The 18283-nt window shown below is 39.7% G+C and overlaps 1 protein-coding gene across 4 annotated transcripts in view; it reads right to left on the bottom strand.

Moving 5' to 3' along the window:
- Window positions 1-18283, bottom strand: part of MAGI2 (membrane associated guanylate kinase, WW and PDZ domain containing 2) — an 823074-nt gene that overhangs the window by 267004 nt on the left and 537787 nt on the right. For all 4 annotated transcript variants that reach the window (XM_068400692.1, XM_068400693.1, XM_068400694.1 and 1 more), the window contains exon 4: window positions 2471-2686. In XM_068400692.1, the coding sequence (XP_068256793.1) occupies window positions 2471-2686 (216 nt within the window). The remainder of the gene's footprint in view (window positions 1-2470; window positions 2687-18283) is intronic.

The following is an 18283-nucleotide window of genomic DNA, read 5'->3' as shown; positions in this document are numbered from 1 at the left end:
CTGATAAAGACAGATTTATTTTCTTCAGATTCATCTTAGATCTGTTACTATTTCAACCTAGCAGTCCTAGGTGTTACAGCAGTCCTTTTCCTTGCCAGTACTCTGATACCTTTGGCAGTTAATAAGTCATTAAGTTGCTGAGCATCATAAAAAATGTATCCACGTTTTGAATGTCCCAAAAGTCCTATATTTAATAAAAGACTCCCATTAGAAATGACGTGTTTAAAATAGAATACACATTCTAAAAGAACTGGAAATAACAAATACCCTGCCTTGGTTGCTTCTTTATAAAAAATAGATTACTCCCTCCATGAAGAGTTTAAAGAAAAAAAAATAACATATTCTGGTTTTCCTGATTGCTCAAAGACACAAACTACAAATGCACACACATTTTAGAGGTAGCTGAGACTCTGACAGCTCTCAGAGAAAATGACTGCAGTAACAGGGTCCGTGGGAGCTACAGTACCCAACAAAGGCAACACAGCATGTATGTACAGAGCTGCTCTGCTACAATCCCCAAAGTCCTCAATCAGTGTAACTGAATAACAAAACCTTGCTTATGAAACCATGAGAGCCAACACAGCGCTGCTTGTTCTGCTGGCCACACCTACAGGAATTACTTTGTCGGGGGCAAAGAGGGGGAAGAGGGGGGCTGTCTTACATCGATGCTCATGTATTTCGTTTTTTAACACGTTCCAGTGACTGTTTCTTGGGTGCTGCCTAGTCATCATTCACATAGAATTTGCCTGGGATAAATGAATTATAGGTGTACAATACAAGGAGAAAAGCAGGCAAACATTGTCTCTTGATCCAGTTTGAGCTGAAACATATTGACCTGGAAATTGCTGCTCAGCAGTGGTCTGTTATGTGGCACATTTTGAATAACTGCAACGAACAACCTTTCTAATCATTTCTACAACACATATCAGAGACCAAATCCTTCCTTTGCCTCTTTCACTGTGCAGTATCCTGGCAACAGAGCCAGTGCTGATGTTTTATGTAAGGATTTCTGGGCTTCATCCTTTTCTGCTTAGCTGTGTAGGAAAGGCACTAAGTGTCAGGGCACTGCTGACAGATGCAATGTTGTGTGGAAGGGACGAGCAAGGCTCATACAGCATGTGATGGCAATGGCCAGGGAGTAATGCTCCAGACCTTTGGTGAGCCGAGAGGGGAGAAGGAGATCCACTCTCACCCCACTCTCCCTGCCGTCCTCCTTGTACACAGTGATGGATTCTGCACAGGAATTTGCCCTTACGTGCAATGTTAGGCAACAACTACAGAAAAGCCTGTGGCAAATACATCCTTGATGGGAAGATACTCAATACGATACATTTTTTAATGCAGTAGGAGGAAAAAAGTATATATAGAATCTGCAGTATGAAAATCGTTTTTACAGCACTTAGAAGATTAAGTAATGGATTTTTTGTTTCACATTAACCTATACATTTAGAGAATTTGCAATATTCCATTTTATCTTCTCATCCATATGATTGTCACTACAGACTTCTACTTCAATAATTTGTTTCTGAAGTTCTAAATTCACCAAAAAGGATTCACAGAGTTATTTCTCAGAGAGGTATAAAAATCTGAATTCTTTAATTTCCTACTCAAACAACAACAAAAAATCATTTCTTAAATGGGATTTCAGAATAAAAATGATCAAGTACTGTAAAATGATGGCTTGCTGAAATGTTGAAGGGGAAGCTGATTACCTGCTTGGGGAAAGGCTGGAGTGTTCTCACTCAGAATACCAGTCAGTATCTCAAGCCCCGTTTTTTCTGAAGAACTGTGAGCCAAGGGGTAAAACAACAGCTGCCTTTTAGGACTAGACATCTAAAACCTTTATTAGCTTTATGCAGGCTCTGGGACATTGCTGAAAAGGGTCCTTCCTGATAGCATTGCCAGCTACGTTTCATCGTTACAGCCACAAATTCGTTAATATTATGACAATTTTAATCTTCCACTAGATTGCTAAGATTTCATAACAATTTACAAAAGTTCACTTTATAATGTAGTGAACTCTCTTGTGAGTATCACCATTTGGAATGAAGGAGACCTGAAACACAGAGACTGGATTCATTTGACCAAATTACAGTTCTCTAGACTCCCTCTATAGTCAAAGGAGAGAAACAGGCACTTGTGATCAACTGTAACCTAGAAATCTCAAACAGATCACATGAACTGTATTTAGAAAGGAGATATTTTTCTATTCGGTCTATAAAGAGGGTTCAAAGGGACTAGTTCAGAGACAGATATCTTTGTGGTAGCTGAGGTAAGTGAGACGACTCCCCAAAATGGAAATTAAGTAATTTGTTTCAGGCTTCATAGAAATCCTATTATTCGGGATTTCTGGCTTTCAGTCTTGCAAGAACATCCTTACCTGTATATGCATATTCTCACTGCAGAAGGAGGTAACTGAGGACTCTGTGAATAACAGAAATGCATTGCAAAGTAAGAAGGAAGAACAGACCTGGTGTTACTGTCACATCATTTCCATTGACCACAGGTCTTTCTTCCTCTTCTTCCTCCGGTGGCTCAATGCCTGTCTTCTCCATATTGCTCACAGACTTATTCCTTTTACGTTTGCCTTCAGCCCCAGGAGTAGCACCTGGGAGGATCTGATCTGTTACATTTAACAGCAATGGAGCTGGTTCTGCTGGAGGCTTCGGAGTGCCGTAATAGTTGTCTGGAAAGAAAAGAAAAGGAATAAAACATAAATTTGCAGAAATACATATGCTGCTGCTTCTTTTTTTTTGTCTTAGATTAATGGGATTATGTGAGGTAGGATCTGATTCATCAGCTAATGTAAAGGTTAGTTCAAAATGTTTTCTGTGAAGTTAAATATTCACCTTTCATGAAATGGTAATTTTCTTGATGGTTGCACTAGTGATCAAATCATGCTCACAAGTATATACCATATTAACACTTCCTGAAACTTTAACAGGGTAAGTTAACATTCCTCTCATCCAAATACCTCAAAAACAGGCAGCATTCCAGAGCTGTTTTCTTATTTCAAACAGTTAGTTAGGACAAATTAGTTTTGTAACATTTACGCCACAATACAAGAGTTTCTGAAGGATCAAAAGGACCATAAAAGTACTGGTTATTCACAATGTCATGTCACTTACACCCTCCCCAAATTCTCTCACCTGCTTAGGAGGTAAAAAATTGTTCAATGATTCAGAGATTTGCAGTTTCCAGTAATGCTTGCACTATCTCATTTTTCATATTTGTCAAATTTTTGCTATTCATGAGCTCCAGATTTGTAATAGTTAATGCTAATATATTTTCAAAGAAAGCTGAAACCTTATGCTTTAGGGCTTAAAATTATCTCAAAGTACTAAGGAATTCTGAGAAGACTTAAGGTGGCTGACAGATTACCCTCGATTTGTCTCTCATGAAATTCTGGCAACTTGTTCTGAATCACCTACTTTCTGTCAGAAGGATTATTAAATTAGATGGACTATGGTCTGATCTTATCTATCAATATCTGTATGTTTGCATTTCTAGCACATCTTGTCTCAAAACTGATTTCTTACTGATATCTCAAAAGTGTCTTCAAAAATATGGTGAAAAATATAAAAATAATTAAATAAAAGAATATTAAAAAATAGCAATAGAAGCAGACATAAAGAGTAATATAAGACATAAAGATAAAAACATGCTATTTATGTAGAGCTATCTTTTTTCCTCTGCAAGTTGCATTGAAGGGCAATGAATACGATGCCTTACAAGTAGATTTTCAGCAGTTAGTATGGGAAACTAAAAATACTGTCCATCTCTGAGAAACTTTTCCAAAGAAAAAAGCACCTATGTAAGGATATTAAGTTGCTGAAGATATTTGTAGATCGTACGACCATTTTTTAATCCTTATCCCACAATTTACGGCTTCTGCATGATCAAATGATACTAGCAACTGTCAAAAATTATTTTAACCACATATGAGTGTGACACAGATAAAGAAATATGTTATAACTGCACAGTAAACCATCATAAGATGCATTTTTCAGGTAGAGTAAAAATTATTTCTTGTACTAGTATTCCTGTGTATTTACAATGAATTAGTGTTCAGCCACACGACCACCTCAGTACAGGTAAGTAATTGAGCAGTCTTGCAGCTACTGAATACTCTATGAACTTTTTGCAATGGTTTAGCAAAATGATATTCATAACAGACATTTCTGTGACTGTAATACCCTAGAAAAATTCACTGTGTTAAACAGCCCTCGTACTCGCTCTGGGCTTAGGGATGGTACAATGAAAAACTGACTCTCTGAAGATTTTCTTTTGATTTTATGAGATGGCAGCAGGTTTAACACAGAGCCCCAATGTCAGTAGGGCAATGAGTTGTGCCTTTGGATGGCTGCCTGTGACCTGCCCTCCCACAGTCTGCAGGACGTGTCTCTGTCTCCCAGGGTTAAAGCAGGGGAGCAGGATCTGGGGTCTAAGGGGGGAAGGGAAATCTACACCGATCCATTCGCAAAACTGTACCTCCAAAATATGTCAAAATCAGATCTGGTCACCATCAAACTTCCAAGCTCCGACAGTGCAGGGTATTTTGAGAGCACCTGAAAACCAACAGTCTTGAAGGCAGTGCTCAGTTGGAAGTCTACTTCTGTATTTCCTTCAGAGCATGTTACCTCTATGGTGAGATTGCATGTCTGAAATATTACATATTTTGAAAAAAGGATTCCAGAATTTAAAAAATTCCTCCCTGACCTAAGCCATTTTACCAGTCTGGAAGTTAATCAATGCCACAGATGCCATGAGCCTCACAAAACTTGTGAAGTATGCACTGATTTCCACTGATTTCATAAATATCAGCACACCAATCCCAGTGTTACAGGACTAGTGTGATACAAACTGTGAAAGTGCAGTACGTTGGCTTTATTTCCTTTGTTCTTAGTTTTGCCATTGTCACACAAAATTGAGTGCAATAGTAATTAGCAAACAGTTATGCTAATATCCTGAATAGAAGATAAGATGTTTTAAATGAAGGGCACGATCATTCTATTTTGAGGTATTAAACACTTTTTCACTTCGACTGACTGTATGCATTGGTGGGAGACACAGACAAAAGTCATAACAAAAAAAAAATCTGTGAACATGACATATATAAAAATATAAGAAACAAAAATGTACATTTAAGATTAGAAGCCAAAGAGGATTTCACTCTTCCAGTTTTAAACTGAAAATGCAGTATAATTTCAAACTTCTGTCCTCTAACATAACATGTTCTATGCCTTACAATCCAGTAACAATTGATTTAAAAGTGAGTTTTGCATTATTAGTTGCTTGTTATCTATCTATCTATCTATCTATCCATCTATCCATCCTTAATTCAAATATATGCATAAGCAGTGCAAATGAAAATAAGAAACTGGACTACAGCTATTGACATAATCAGTGCATCATAAAAATGATGAAAAGAATCCATACAGTTCCAAAGGAAAAAATATATAGGATGAGAGACCCAGCCATTTCAGTGAAGGAGCACTGCTCCATTAAAAAAAATTAGAATCAATGTAAACTATATCTTCTTTCAAAAAATGTTTCTCAGTGTCTTGAAATTCCTTGCCTAAGTCTTAGAAATTATCATTAGAGCTAATGGGAGACTAATAAAGTCTCAGCAATTGTCATATCTAGACATAATGCAGAGACTACATGTTTAAACACCGTAATTTTTGTTGCAATGGTGTTTGGAAAATCTCTGATAAAAAGAGCTCTTTTACATCTTGCCTGAGCAAAGGACAGGGCTGGTTCAAGACGTTACTGTTGAAACACTAATCATAAGTTACTGAAGTTCAGCTTCCTATAAGTACAAAAAGCACACCAAATAAATAATTTCAATTGTGTTTAATTTTAAAAAAGAAATTAATAAAAAAAAGAAAGCTTACTAAAAGAAAACATAAGTCCCATGCTCATTGGCAGTCAAAAAACCCAGCAGTTAGGAGATTTAAAAAAAGGAATGGAGCACAAAACTGAAAACACCTTTACAGCACTATACAAAACCACATAGTACCCTCCCTTTTGTATACTGCCTGCTGTTCTGGTACTTGCCTCTCAAAAATTACATGGGGGATCTAAAGAAGGGCAATTAAAGCTTGGAACTGCTTAAATTGATTTGGAGTTTTCAGCTTGGAAAGGGGACAACTGAAGGGGGATGTGGCAGATATGTATAAAATCAGGAGAACCCTGGGAAAGTGCCTAGAAAATAAATGAATGGATGCTTGGCTTCTCACTACATGAGAACAAGAGGATGCCCGATGAAAGTAGCAGGCTATAAACAAGCAAAAGAAGTGGGTTTTTTTCACACAGCGTACAAGAATAGTGGCATTCACTGACAGATGCTGACAGTAACATAAATACAGTCAAAAAGCAATTATAAAAGTCATAGAAGAAAAAACCCATGAAAGTCTATTGAATGTAAAGGTACAAATTCTGAATCAAGAGTTCCACACAATACAGATTGGTGGAGTGCAGAATGTATCTCTGCATGCCTTCCCTGCTCTTATATTTTTCACCTGAACATCTACCGAGGCGCAGTAGTAGACACAGAGTACAGGGCTACAGTTTCTCTTGGTTCAACTCAGTGCAGCTGCTCTCTTACTCAGGTGCCCCCTCATTGCACTTAAAAAATGTGTGCGTACTCCTCTGACACCCCAGAACAAAGTCAAGAGGTCAGTTTAAGCCAGCAGAGCTTAAGCTGAGCTCTTTGCGCTGGACCTGACTAAAAGCCTTCACGCAGACAGGCAGTGCAGAGTGTGTATTTAATTGCAGAAAAACTACCACTGCTTAATCCATCTTGCTGCTGTGCCTGATTGTCTCAGTGCTCCCAGCCTGTTCCCGAGTGCAGCTGAACACTGAAGATGGTCTAACCCAACCTGTTTGACTCTGCTGCCAAGACGGCTTGGAAGCCACAGCACAGTTACAATTTCCAAGTATTCCTTATTGCCACTAAGCTGTATGAAAAGGTCTACCTGATTCTGGAAAGAGGGAGTCAGATAAAATCACTGGGGAGGCTAGCCCTGATGACAGAGACCAGATCAGAAAGTCAGAAAGTCAGAAGAAGCACAACAAGGAGAAAATGAGGAGGATAAAGCAGTTATGTTTTTTTCTTAACCTGAGCTCACTTATGTCAGGAAGTAGTAAGACACTTATTTTATTGATGAAGTGTTTGATGATGAAGCAATAGATCCTAACTTGCTTCCCGAGAAAAGGTAAGCCCTTATGGAACAGAAAAAGACAAAGCATTTGGGTGGCAGTAAAGAAGGAGAAGAATCATCACTCTGAAATAATAACAAAACTCAGATGTACTGACAGTCACTATGCGGATGGGCTCGACACCCAGTGATCCCAATTACTGGACGCAGTTATAAATGTGTCTCCCATGATGAGCTCCACTTTGCATTACATTGAAGGGACTGACCTACACGCACTTCCCTCTCCCTGGCCTTGCTTAGCACCTTTACCACCAGCCCCCGCCCCAGCTCCCCTCTCCTTCTGCAAGGAAAGAGCCCAAAATGAAGCACAGAGTGGACATCTCCACTTTCCATCCTTCTGCAGAGGGAAGGGAGAGGAAGCCCTTTTTACCAGGTCTGCATTCCTGGCTGCGGAGGAGAATGTACTCCATTAGCTCCTGGCACGGGCCAGCCTGAACCAGAAAGGGTTCAGTTGTGGAGGAAGGGGGTTATTGCTGGGAGAGTCCTCATCTCCTGAAGCTCCCCTGATCTCATCTAAGAAATGAAAAAGCCTAGTTTAAAAATATAAGTATTATGAAAAGTTAAAAGTGGTGCTGAGTATTTAGGAAATTATAGTAAGAAAGAACAATCAGATAGAAAACAAGAGGTGTGCCAGAGCCAAAAGCTTTTAATATGAATACTTCCAACTATGGTGTGACTCAGATTCTGAGCCCAGAATAAGATACACGTTCCTTGTGACACTTAGTTTTAGCGTGGGATGAAACAATATCCAGCTACAAATACACCCCCGCTTCTGCTTATTCAGCACCCTCATTTAGATTGATCTGTCTGCACTGTTTATACAACTTTGAATTGCTGAAGTATCAGTCAAAATTGTGTGAGTCAGCCACAACTCTAGGAAATGAAAGACAAACCATATTTTTCAGTTATTAGAATAACTGCAAATATTATGATGAATGTTAAATCACTACATATTGCTTTTGTGGTCACTCACTAGTGATAATAAATGAAGGGGAAAGTACTCAGAAGTTTAATTGTTTGGAAATAAGAGTTACATGTGATATTTTAACAGGTCACAGACAAATATATATGGACAAATAATGGATTGCAATGGTATACACAGTTTTAGGTAGGCAGAAATTAGCTTAATTTTTAATTAAAATAATAATGTGAATAAATGTGAATATAGCATTTTATTAAAAGATTTTATTATTTGATTCAAAGATGATAGCTGCATTTGTTTATGACTAGAAGCCTATCGCATGCATCAAGAAGCATCTGTTTATAATCTATATCTGTTTATAATCAATGTCCAGATGGAGATCAGTGACAAGTGGTGTCCCTCAGGGGTCCCTCAGGGGTCTGTATTGGAACCAGTACTGTTTAGTACCTTCATCAATGACACAGACAGTGGATCGAGTGCACCCTCAGCAAGTTTGCCAATAACACCAAGCTGTGTGGTGTGGTCAACACGCCTGAGGGACAGGATGCCGTCCAGGGGGACCTGGACAAGCTTGAGAAGTGGAACCATGTGAACCCTGGAGGTTCAACAAGGCTAAGTGCAAGGTGCTGCATGTGGGAGATATTGCATGTGGGTACTGCGCTCTGGTGAGACCCCACCTGCAGTACTGCGTCCAGCTCTGGGGTCCTCAGTATAGGAGAGACAGGGACCTGTTGGAGCGGGTCCAGAGGAGGGTCACAAAAATGACCAGAGGGATGGAACACTTCTTCTGTGAAGAAAGGCTGAGAGAGGTGGAGTTGTTCAACGTGGAGAAGAGAAGGCTGTGGGGACACCTTATTGCGGCCTTTCAGTACTTAAAGGGGGCCTACAAGAAAGATGGGGATAAACTTTTTAGCAGGGCCTGTTATGGTAGGACAAGGGGTAACGGTTTTAAACTAAAAGAGGGTAGATTCAGACTAAATTTTAAGAAGAAATTTTTTACAATGAGGGTGGTGAAACACTGGAACAGATTGCCCAGAGAAGTGGCAAATGCCCCGTCCCCGGAAATATTCAAGGACAGGTTGGACTGGGCTCTGAGCAATCTGATCTAATTGATGATATCCCTGCTCACTGCAAGGAGGTTGGACTAGATGACCCTTAAAGGTCCCTTCCAGCCCAAACTATTCTATAACTCTATTCTATACAAAAGGTGTCTGAACAGCATCCAAATGATAGTAAAAAACTAACAAAAAAAAACCAGATTTTGGAAGCAACAATGAAAGGAGATCTAAAAACAATATCTCCATCTGTAGTGGCCCACAGCCTGTAAGCCCTGGGATGTCAGGCTCAACTCTGCTGCAGTCTGGAGTCCATGCGTTGAGCATTCTTTGGATGCAAATTTAAGTGTAGGTCTCTGGAAACCTCCAGAAGACAGTAGGAAAGAAAGCCTGTGTTTTTGATATTGCTTAGGGCAGGCCCAACACACTGGCAGTATAACCAGCAAGGTAAGATCACATATGGTTGGTAGTCTCTCAAACTTTGCATTAAGTTTTCATGGCCAACATAGCCCAGGTGAATGGGTTGCTGACATCTTCTTTGAAGGATTTGGTATTGTGTGCAATGGATGTTGAAGACAGGAACCTTCCATGGACCTTCTAAACCCTGTGCAGACCTCCAGGAGCCAACCATATGGCATCACCATGCTCTCACTTCACTGTGCTGTCAGATCTGTACATCACTTTGCTGTGGAAGTACGTCCAATCAATTGGTGTCTTCTTATGAAATTATTTTATTCTACCATTTCTGGTCACCTGTACATGTCATTTAGAGCATTCTTTTGTATGTCATGAATCATGTTCTGCAGTACAAATACACAAGTATAGAATATTTTAAAACTGAAAAAGCCCGCTCTCAAAATTCTTACAACCACCTCATAAAATTCCCAAAGAGGAAAACAGTACATAGACATTGTTAAAATATAATTAGTGATGTATTTTAACAAAATTGAAGACAATTACCACCTCCTAAAGGAAGCCTAGCAAAGTTCTTTTCACCCACTCACCCTGAATGAATAATTTATTTTGACGGGTGACTATACTATAATTGGGGCTTTTTTGATTATTGCTGCAAGGTTGGGTGAGTAGATTTTGTTCTTGGGTTCATACATTTTCATGATGGTTTTGCAATTCTGCTTGATGGATAAAAGTTGCAGAACTCAGTGTGGTGCCAAAGTAAGAAGAATTCAAAAAATGAAGCGTTCTAAAGCTTTCAGATTTTAGATTTACATTGGTATTATTTTTACTCATGATTCTGTGTCATTAAGATGGCAAAGAGGCCAGGAAAGGTCGTAGTTCAGATCTCTCAGGATTTAGGAAAAAAAGTTATTAAATACAGATTTGTGATTAAGTTTTTCAACAACAGCTCTTAACTTCTCTTGTGTTCTCTGAAAGATGTACAAGCAAAGTTATACTTTTACTAAGATCTTTGCTGCTAGTATCTCTACTTTCAGCCAGAGACTGAAGGTCCCAGAGAAGTCTTTGCCCTTCTTTTTCTAAGCCTTTGAATTCAGATTGCATAGTTCTCTGAATCTTGCTGTTACATTAACATCTGAATTAAAAACACAAATTAAAATTTATTTACTTTGGGAGTGCTGTAAAAATGAGTTACACATGATACACAGAACTAATTCCGTACTTGTTGGGTACAGAGATCCCCAGGGCTACTTGTTATAAAGTCTGTTTTTCACCCTTGCTATTTCCTAACTGCACTGGGCTTTAGCTATGGCTAAAGCTACTCAAAAGGAATATTTTCTGGAGAGCTCAGGTTCTGCTAGAATAGAGGGGTCAGAGTTACTGCTTGTGCATACCCAACAAACACTCGAGCATTTTCTGGCAGGGGCTGTCCAGCTGTTTCCCAGAGGCAGGGAGATTTTTGATGCCTTGTGTTGTCATGACTCTTTCCCAGGCATAATTCTCATTTGGGTTGGTCTCTGCAGCTTCTGCTAACAGCCATTAGGCAGATATGCTAACTTCTGTGTCAACTAATGACATTTTAATAACTGGCTTCAGGATTGTCTATTCATCTACATTAAAATTAAATCACTAATTATAGCTGTGGATTTTTGCCCAAGAGTGTTCTGGCCCCCAATGAATGCAATAGCAGAGGAAGTTCCTAAATTCACAAACACAGGAATGGAGACAGACGCGCTGTCAAACCTTCCAACATGACAGACCTGCTCTTCTTTTACTATCAGACCCCAACTGCCCCCAGTAAGAATTTCTCTTTTCCAGACAGACTGGGAAAGACCGTAAATTTAATCATGTATGAGTTTGTTTTGATTTCCTAGTAGCAAATCAATTTTTGCAACCTTAAGGTACTGATAGAGTATATCAGATCTGCACAGGGGATGACCTAAAACAATTGTGATTTTCAGAAATTCGGAAGACCCCAGAATTAAGGCATACAAATTAATTCTCATTTAAAAAAATGTATTTTCCTCATAGATGTCACTTCATGCTTTAGTGTATTTCAGAGAGTTCAGACTCCTAAGTTTTCTTCATCTCTGCTTCCATTGTTCCATTTTACATAGCTTGCTTTTTCTTTTAACGATTCTTTTTTTTTCTTTTTTTTTTTTTAAAGTACTAGGGTGGTTTTATGCTATAAATATTCTGCATTCCTTAGATTTTGTTAATTAATCTTTTAGCTATTTGCAGTAGCCCATCTACAAATTTAGGCACATATGCAAGACTATTCCCTAAAAATTCTGTGTGAAAGTACAAGAAGCAAGTAGAAAGAACAATTTCATCTTTACAGAATCAGATACTGCCTGAACTGTTTTCATCATCCCTTTAATTCCTACCAAGACCAAACCCTGGGAACAAACACAACCCTCTTGAGCACTGAATCTCTCACAGTTGCGAAATAACAGTTCTCCCGTCAGACCTGGGAATCCCATGGGTTGAAGGTGTAAATACATTTCAGATAAAGTAACTATAAACCATCCTGTGTTAAGTCCTGGTGGAGGTGGCTATGGAGAGGGAACTGTCTTGCTTTAAGATTCCTCAAAGATTAAGGTTTTGACCTTGTTTCTCCCAAATATTCTTCAAGTTTGTATTTCTCTCTAAGCAGCAGAACAAATCAATTTTAGATAATGGCCTAGAAGAGATATGACTGCTCATCAGATGCAGCAGTGTGCTGCACACACTGCACATCATCACAGATCTCCCAACCACCTGCAAATACGAAGTGACCTTTAACTTCCATGTTCTGATCTTATACTGAACGCAGCATACCAGAAGTGAAAAATCTAGATAAAGCTCTTTAAAAGGCTACTCTTACTTATTTAAGGAAAATTATGGAAAAAGGGACAAGAATTAATAATGAATACAAATGGGAATTTGGACTTCACAAGCAAGAATCAATGTCCTGGTTTGGCCCAAACCAGGCCCATTAGTCTTAGAGAAACCAAGGTCACTGCTAAATTCCTCACTGCTTACGAGTGAAGAGCCAAAGGGGGGTCGCAGCTGCAGGGGGGAGCAGACAGGGCAGGTGACCCAAGATTGACCAACAAAGTATTCCATCCCACACACATCATTCTCACTTTCCTATTTATCACTAACCCACTGCCTCCTGGAGGTGGGGCCCAGGAGGGAGGGGCCCTCCTGTCTCCCACTGATTGGTACCAGCTTTGCCAATTCTCCAGTTAAAAGCCTGCAGGTGTGATGGCAGGGGAGCTATTGCATTTTGCCCTCTGCCCGTGCTGGGTGGAGCTACTGCCTTTTCCCCTCTGCCTGTGCTGGGGGGAGGTACTGCATTTTCCCCTCTGCCTGTGCTGGGGGGAGCAACTCTGCTTGAGAAGGATTTCCAAGCTCTCAGTCTTGGTTTTGTATATATTTGTATATATTTGATTATTTCTATTATTATTGTTATTATACTCTTTTTCATTATTATAGTTTATTAAAACTGTTTTAACTTTCCAACCCATAAGTCTCTCTCCCTTTTCCCTTTTCCCTTTCCCTTAGCGGGGGGGAGAGGGTTAACAGAGAGCATCTGCCACCTGGTTAATAGCCAGCCCAGCTTTAAACCGTGACAATCACAGAGGTATGAATGCAGGGTATTGGAACAAGACTGTGCAACAATACAGCTTGATAAATACATTAGTAACTATTTTATAGTATTTTTCCCATTTTAAAGCAATTCTGTTATCTAACCTCATCTTCTAAAAAGCAATAGTACAATCTGAAACCTCTACTTTTCTATAAGAGACAGGGTTCAATTCCTAAACAGTATAATCTTTGCTGCAGCTAAGCAGAGATACTGAGATACTTCTTTCCACGGCAGATCTATCATTTTTGTTGTGTGCTGGCTGTTGTTGTCTGGATTCAGCCCTTGAGTAGTCACTTGTCATTGTGTCTGATCCCTAAATGACAAGAGAGAGTAGGTTTTTACCTCATTTCACTTTTGCTGCTTAGAAGTTAGGTGTCTAAAGTAAGCAGCTCTCTCTACCCACCTGCCCTGAGGTAGTGATCTTAGGTGGGATGAATTGGCCTCTGGAAGTGTACATGTTTTTGGTTGCTGACCTTACAAGAAGGTCCAGACACCTTTTAGATGGCTAATGATAGATGACGTGATTCAGACCTTTAATAACCGAGGTCCCAACACACTGATTCATGCTATTGCTTTCTGCCATCATTTAAAGATTTAGGCTTAACAAACTATGAGATAGCCTACTTCCCTTGAACTCTCATTTTGTATAATTTATACATCATTGCTAAGGTTCTTGCAGAAGAAAAAGTCCTTTGCCATGTTAGAGAATAGCTTGCAGCAGAGTCCTTCCCTTTTGACAGTAGTGCTACATGGTTTTACACCCTTACAAATGATCTGGAAAGGAAATATGAGAAAAGACTAAGAGCATTTCTAGACAAAATTTTCTCTAATTTAGTCTGGGTCCCAGAAGTGGATGCTTCTGAAGCTTCAGAAGGACTAAAAAAAAGAAAAAAATGTAAGTGTAGGGGAAGGCACCACGTTAGATGAAATTTATTACTGACAAATGCAAATCATGGAACAGTATTGGCTTGCACTTTTTTAAGGAAAAAATTTACAGAAATAAAAGATGTTCTGAGAAAAGCGAAGAAAATTATGAACTTGCTGTAATAAAAATAAAATGTATTTCAGTTGTGCAAATCAAATGTAATAAGATGGTAAAAAGGAAAGGATATGATAAAAGTAAATAAATACAAAATTTACATTAATTTAAAGGTGAGAAGTTGAAGGTCAGTGAGAGGAAGAACCTGCATTCAAAATGAATTAAACTGTAGAATTTCTGAAGTTTTTCAGATCAAGTTGGGAGACAAAAATGAGAATGAGTTTCAAGAATATAGAGTTACTATACCAGAAATTTTTGAAAGATTACCTGCATGTTGAATCAATCCATAGTTGCTACAGATCTATCTGAAAATGCTATGCATAAGGGAACAGGGACCAGGTGAAGTTTACTCAAAAATGCATATTGTAGAGGTCTTATAGTCCTGAGAATTGCCTGATCTGTCTTTTGCCTGAGACAAGATGCTGGATTAATACCCCCACTCCTGGTTTGATCAGTATCGTGTTTCCTTTTTTTCACAGGAATTTAGGCTTATTTTAAAAGCTGCATTTACCGACACCTTATACAATTTCACAGTAGCATTTTCTCTGGGTTGTAGTCGGAAACCTGTCATCTCCAACTTCCTTGACAACCCTCAGGAAGGCACTCTAGACTGTTAATTTCGTCTGACATTTTCTTCAAACTTGTTTTTTGAGAAAAAAAGAGTTCCCTGTTGTCAATCAGTTTTAGTATTCATTTATTTAAGCTGCTACCAGAGAAAGTTATCTTGGCAACTGGAGAGGTATGTAGGGAATCCTTGCCTTATGTGCCTAAAAAGGCATCAGCAGTTTGTCCTGGATAGTCATCTTGCACAACGTGAATAAATCAGGTGTTCCCTATTGATTTTTCCCTTAAGAAGTTGTCAGAATAAATAAAAATACTTCTCAGAGACTCCCAGTAATTCCAGGTAAAGAAAATAAACAAAGAAACTTTTGAAAAAAACACAGAGAAAAAGCTACATAAATTCTGTTTTCATCAACACAAGATTATTATTTTGCCACATTAATGTAAATCGTAAGTTTTTTTAAGGTAATTTGGTATTATAAATCCCAAATACTAAGCAATAACTGAATACTTAATGGACACTCTATGTTCCCATTTTCCTCTAAAGCCAGTATGATATCTCTTTTTACTCAATTTGCGGCCTACTACCTTGGTCCCGATGTGACAGAGATACAGAGCTTTACTTTTCTCATGGGAGTTTTAATCCATAATTTTACTACCAATGAGTTCTTGTGCTATAACAAGGAATTTTAACTCCTCCAGAACGCAGTTACTACATAAAGATGCATGATGAGGCAATCCCCAGTCCAAAAAACTTGTCCTATAAAATCACAACCTACCTGTGTTGTAACACAACTTTCAGCCAGGAGGAAAAAACCAAAAGGTTTACAAACTAATTATTTTTGAGTCATTCAGAAAAATTCGGATTAAAAACACACTCCTAGATATTGGGGAATGATGTAATTGATATTTCCTGGGGTGAGTTTATCACATGTTAGTACAAGAACAGAGTAGGGAAAGGGATATTCCTGGAGTCTCTAACGAATGATGAGTCTTCTCATTCCTAAACCATATAATCAGGCCATTTCTGGCTTGCTCTTCTTCAGGCTCCACAATTTATAAGCTTCACAGTGTCATTTTTCCAAAAGAAGGAATGGAGGGTCATCTTCATCCAGTAGCTAGGGCACTCTCTGTGAGTGCAAGGTGAGACATTAAATAAACCCTGACCTTTCACTGCCTCTTTTCTTTGGTTGCGAGGCTACCAAGAAAGTGGCCACGAGGCTATAAAGAAAGTGTCATCACCACCATGAGAGCCTGGGCATTCTGCCATGTGTCTAACTCATATTACACATTCTCTGAGCATGGATAGGACTGCTGTGGAAGTGTGTGGGATATAGGTGCTTCCTACTCATTTCTCAACTATGACAGAATTTAGGCACAAATAGACACTTTGGTCCCAAGGCCATGGAGGTCTCTGCATGCACGGAACTGCAGAAATGCAGCATCTGTCAGTGCTGACTGAATTAAGTGTTATTGGAGCCGATGGTCCAAATTTTGCCCTAATTTACACTAGAAAGATACAACACAAATGGAATTTACACCAGTGAGAGCTGAGGATCCAGCTGATCAACAGCAGAAAGAATGGTTGCTAAAAGACAAAGAGAGCTTTCTCTTTGTCTCTCTAAGATAACACCTAATAATTGCCTGAAGGCAGATAGAGAAATAATTAAAAACAGAGGTAGAGTAAATTGCTGTTCACCAGGTCGACTGTTTAAATAATTTTGACTGAAAAAAAAATAGCAATAGCTGAAAAATCTGGGCTTTTTTTGTTCTCTGTCAAGGACAGTCAAATGTTTTTGATGTGTGGTCTGCACAGTCATTACAGATTGAAGCCAACATGCACAACTGTCCAAGTGTTTCTTATCTCTCTTTCTCATTGACACACTGTGTTGCCCCAGGCTACTTTTTGTTGGCTGTCCTTGTTTTGCCTGCCTTCTTCATTTCTGATTCTAAAATCCTGTTCTGGGGTAAAAGACTTTTCTACTTTATCATGGATACCTCTTGACTCTGCCCTGTGAGCCAGTGGAAGCAGGAAAGGGAACTAAATGCGCAAACATCTGTCTCTGTGTGACTTTATTTTTTGAACATTGCACCTCATAAAAATTCTCTGGTAAAGCTAAGTGCTGGCCAGGTCCTAAAGAAAAGCTAGAGGGTTAGTCTCCAGTAAACATTGCTCTATGAAAAAGAAATAAAAAAGTCAGTTTGGTATTCTTTTGGTAAAATATGCATCTGTGAATGAAGGAATCTTCCAATCTGTAATAATACTGTGCTTTAATGACTGGTACAATTATGTATGTTCCTCCTGTAAAATAAAGAAGTCATAATTTCAAATTCTAAGTGTATCAAATGGCCCAGTATTTTCATTATAGCAAAACATTTACAGAAGACCTGTTTTTTCCAGGACCTTTGTTCCACAGAATCACAGAATCACAGAATCAATCAGGTTGGAAGAGACCTCAGGGACCATCGAGTCCAACCATTGCCCTGATACCACCATGTCAACTAGACCATGGCACTAAGTGCCATGTCCAGTCTTTTCTTAAACACCTCCAGAGATGGTGACTCCACCACCTCCCTGGGCAGCCCGTTCCAATGTCTAATAACCCTTTCTGAAAAGAAATTCTTCCTAATGTCCAACCTAAACCTCCCCTGGCGAAGCTTGAGGCTATGTCCTCTTGTCATATCACTAGCAGCCTGGGAGAAGAGGCTGACTCCCACTCTGCTACAGCCTCCCTTCAGGTAGTTGTAGACTGCAATAAGGTCACCTCGGAGCCTCCTCTTCTCCAGGCTAAACAACCCCAGCTCCCTCAGCCGTTCCTCATAGGTCACACCCTCCAGACCCTTCACCAGCTTGGTCGCCCTCCTCTGGACTCGCTCCAACACCTCAACATCTTTCTTGAAGTGCGGGGCCCAGAACTGAACACTGTATTTAAGGTGCGGCCTCACCAGTGCTGAGTACAGAGGGACGATCACTTCCCTAGACCGGCTGGCTACACTATTCCTAATAGAGGCCAGGATGCCATTGGCCTTCTTGGCCACCTGGGCACACTGCTGGCTCATGTTTAGCGAGCTGTCGATCAGCACCCACAGGTCTCTTTCCGCCAGGCCGCTTTCTAACCACTCTTCCCCCAGCCTGTAGCACTGCATGGGGTTGTTGTGGCCGAAGTGTAAGACCCGGCACTTGTTCTTGTTGAACCTCATGCCGTTGGTCTCAGCCCATCTATCTAACCTGACCAGATCCCTCTGTAGGGCCTTCCTACCCTCCACCCAGCTTGGTGTCATCTGCAAATTTACTGAGGGTGCACTCAATCCCTACGTCTAGATCATCTATAAAGATATTGAACAGCACCGGCCCCAGAACTGAGCCCTGGGGAACACCGCTAGTGACCGGCCGCCAGCTGGACTTTGCCCCATTCACCACCACTCTCTGGGTTT

This window comes from Nyctibius grandis, chromosome 5 (assembly GCF_013368605.1).
Source record: "Nyctibius grandis isolate bNycGra1 chromosome 5, bNycGra1.pri, whole genome shotgun sequence".
Lineage (NCBI taxonomy): Eukaryota > Metazoa > Chordata > Aves > Nyctibiiformes > Nyctibiidae > Nyctibius > Nyctibius grandis.
This window is presented reverse-complemented; position numbering and strand designations above follow the sequence as displayed.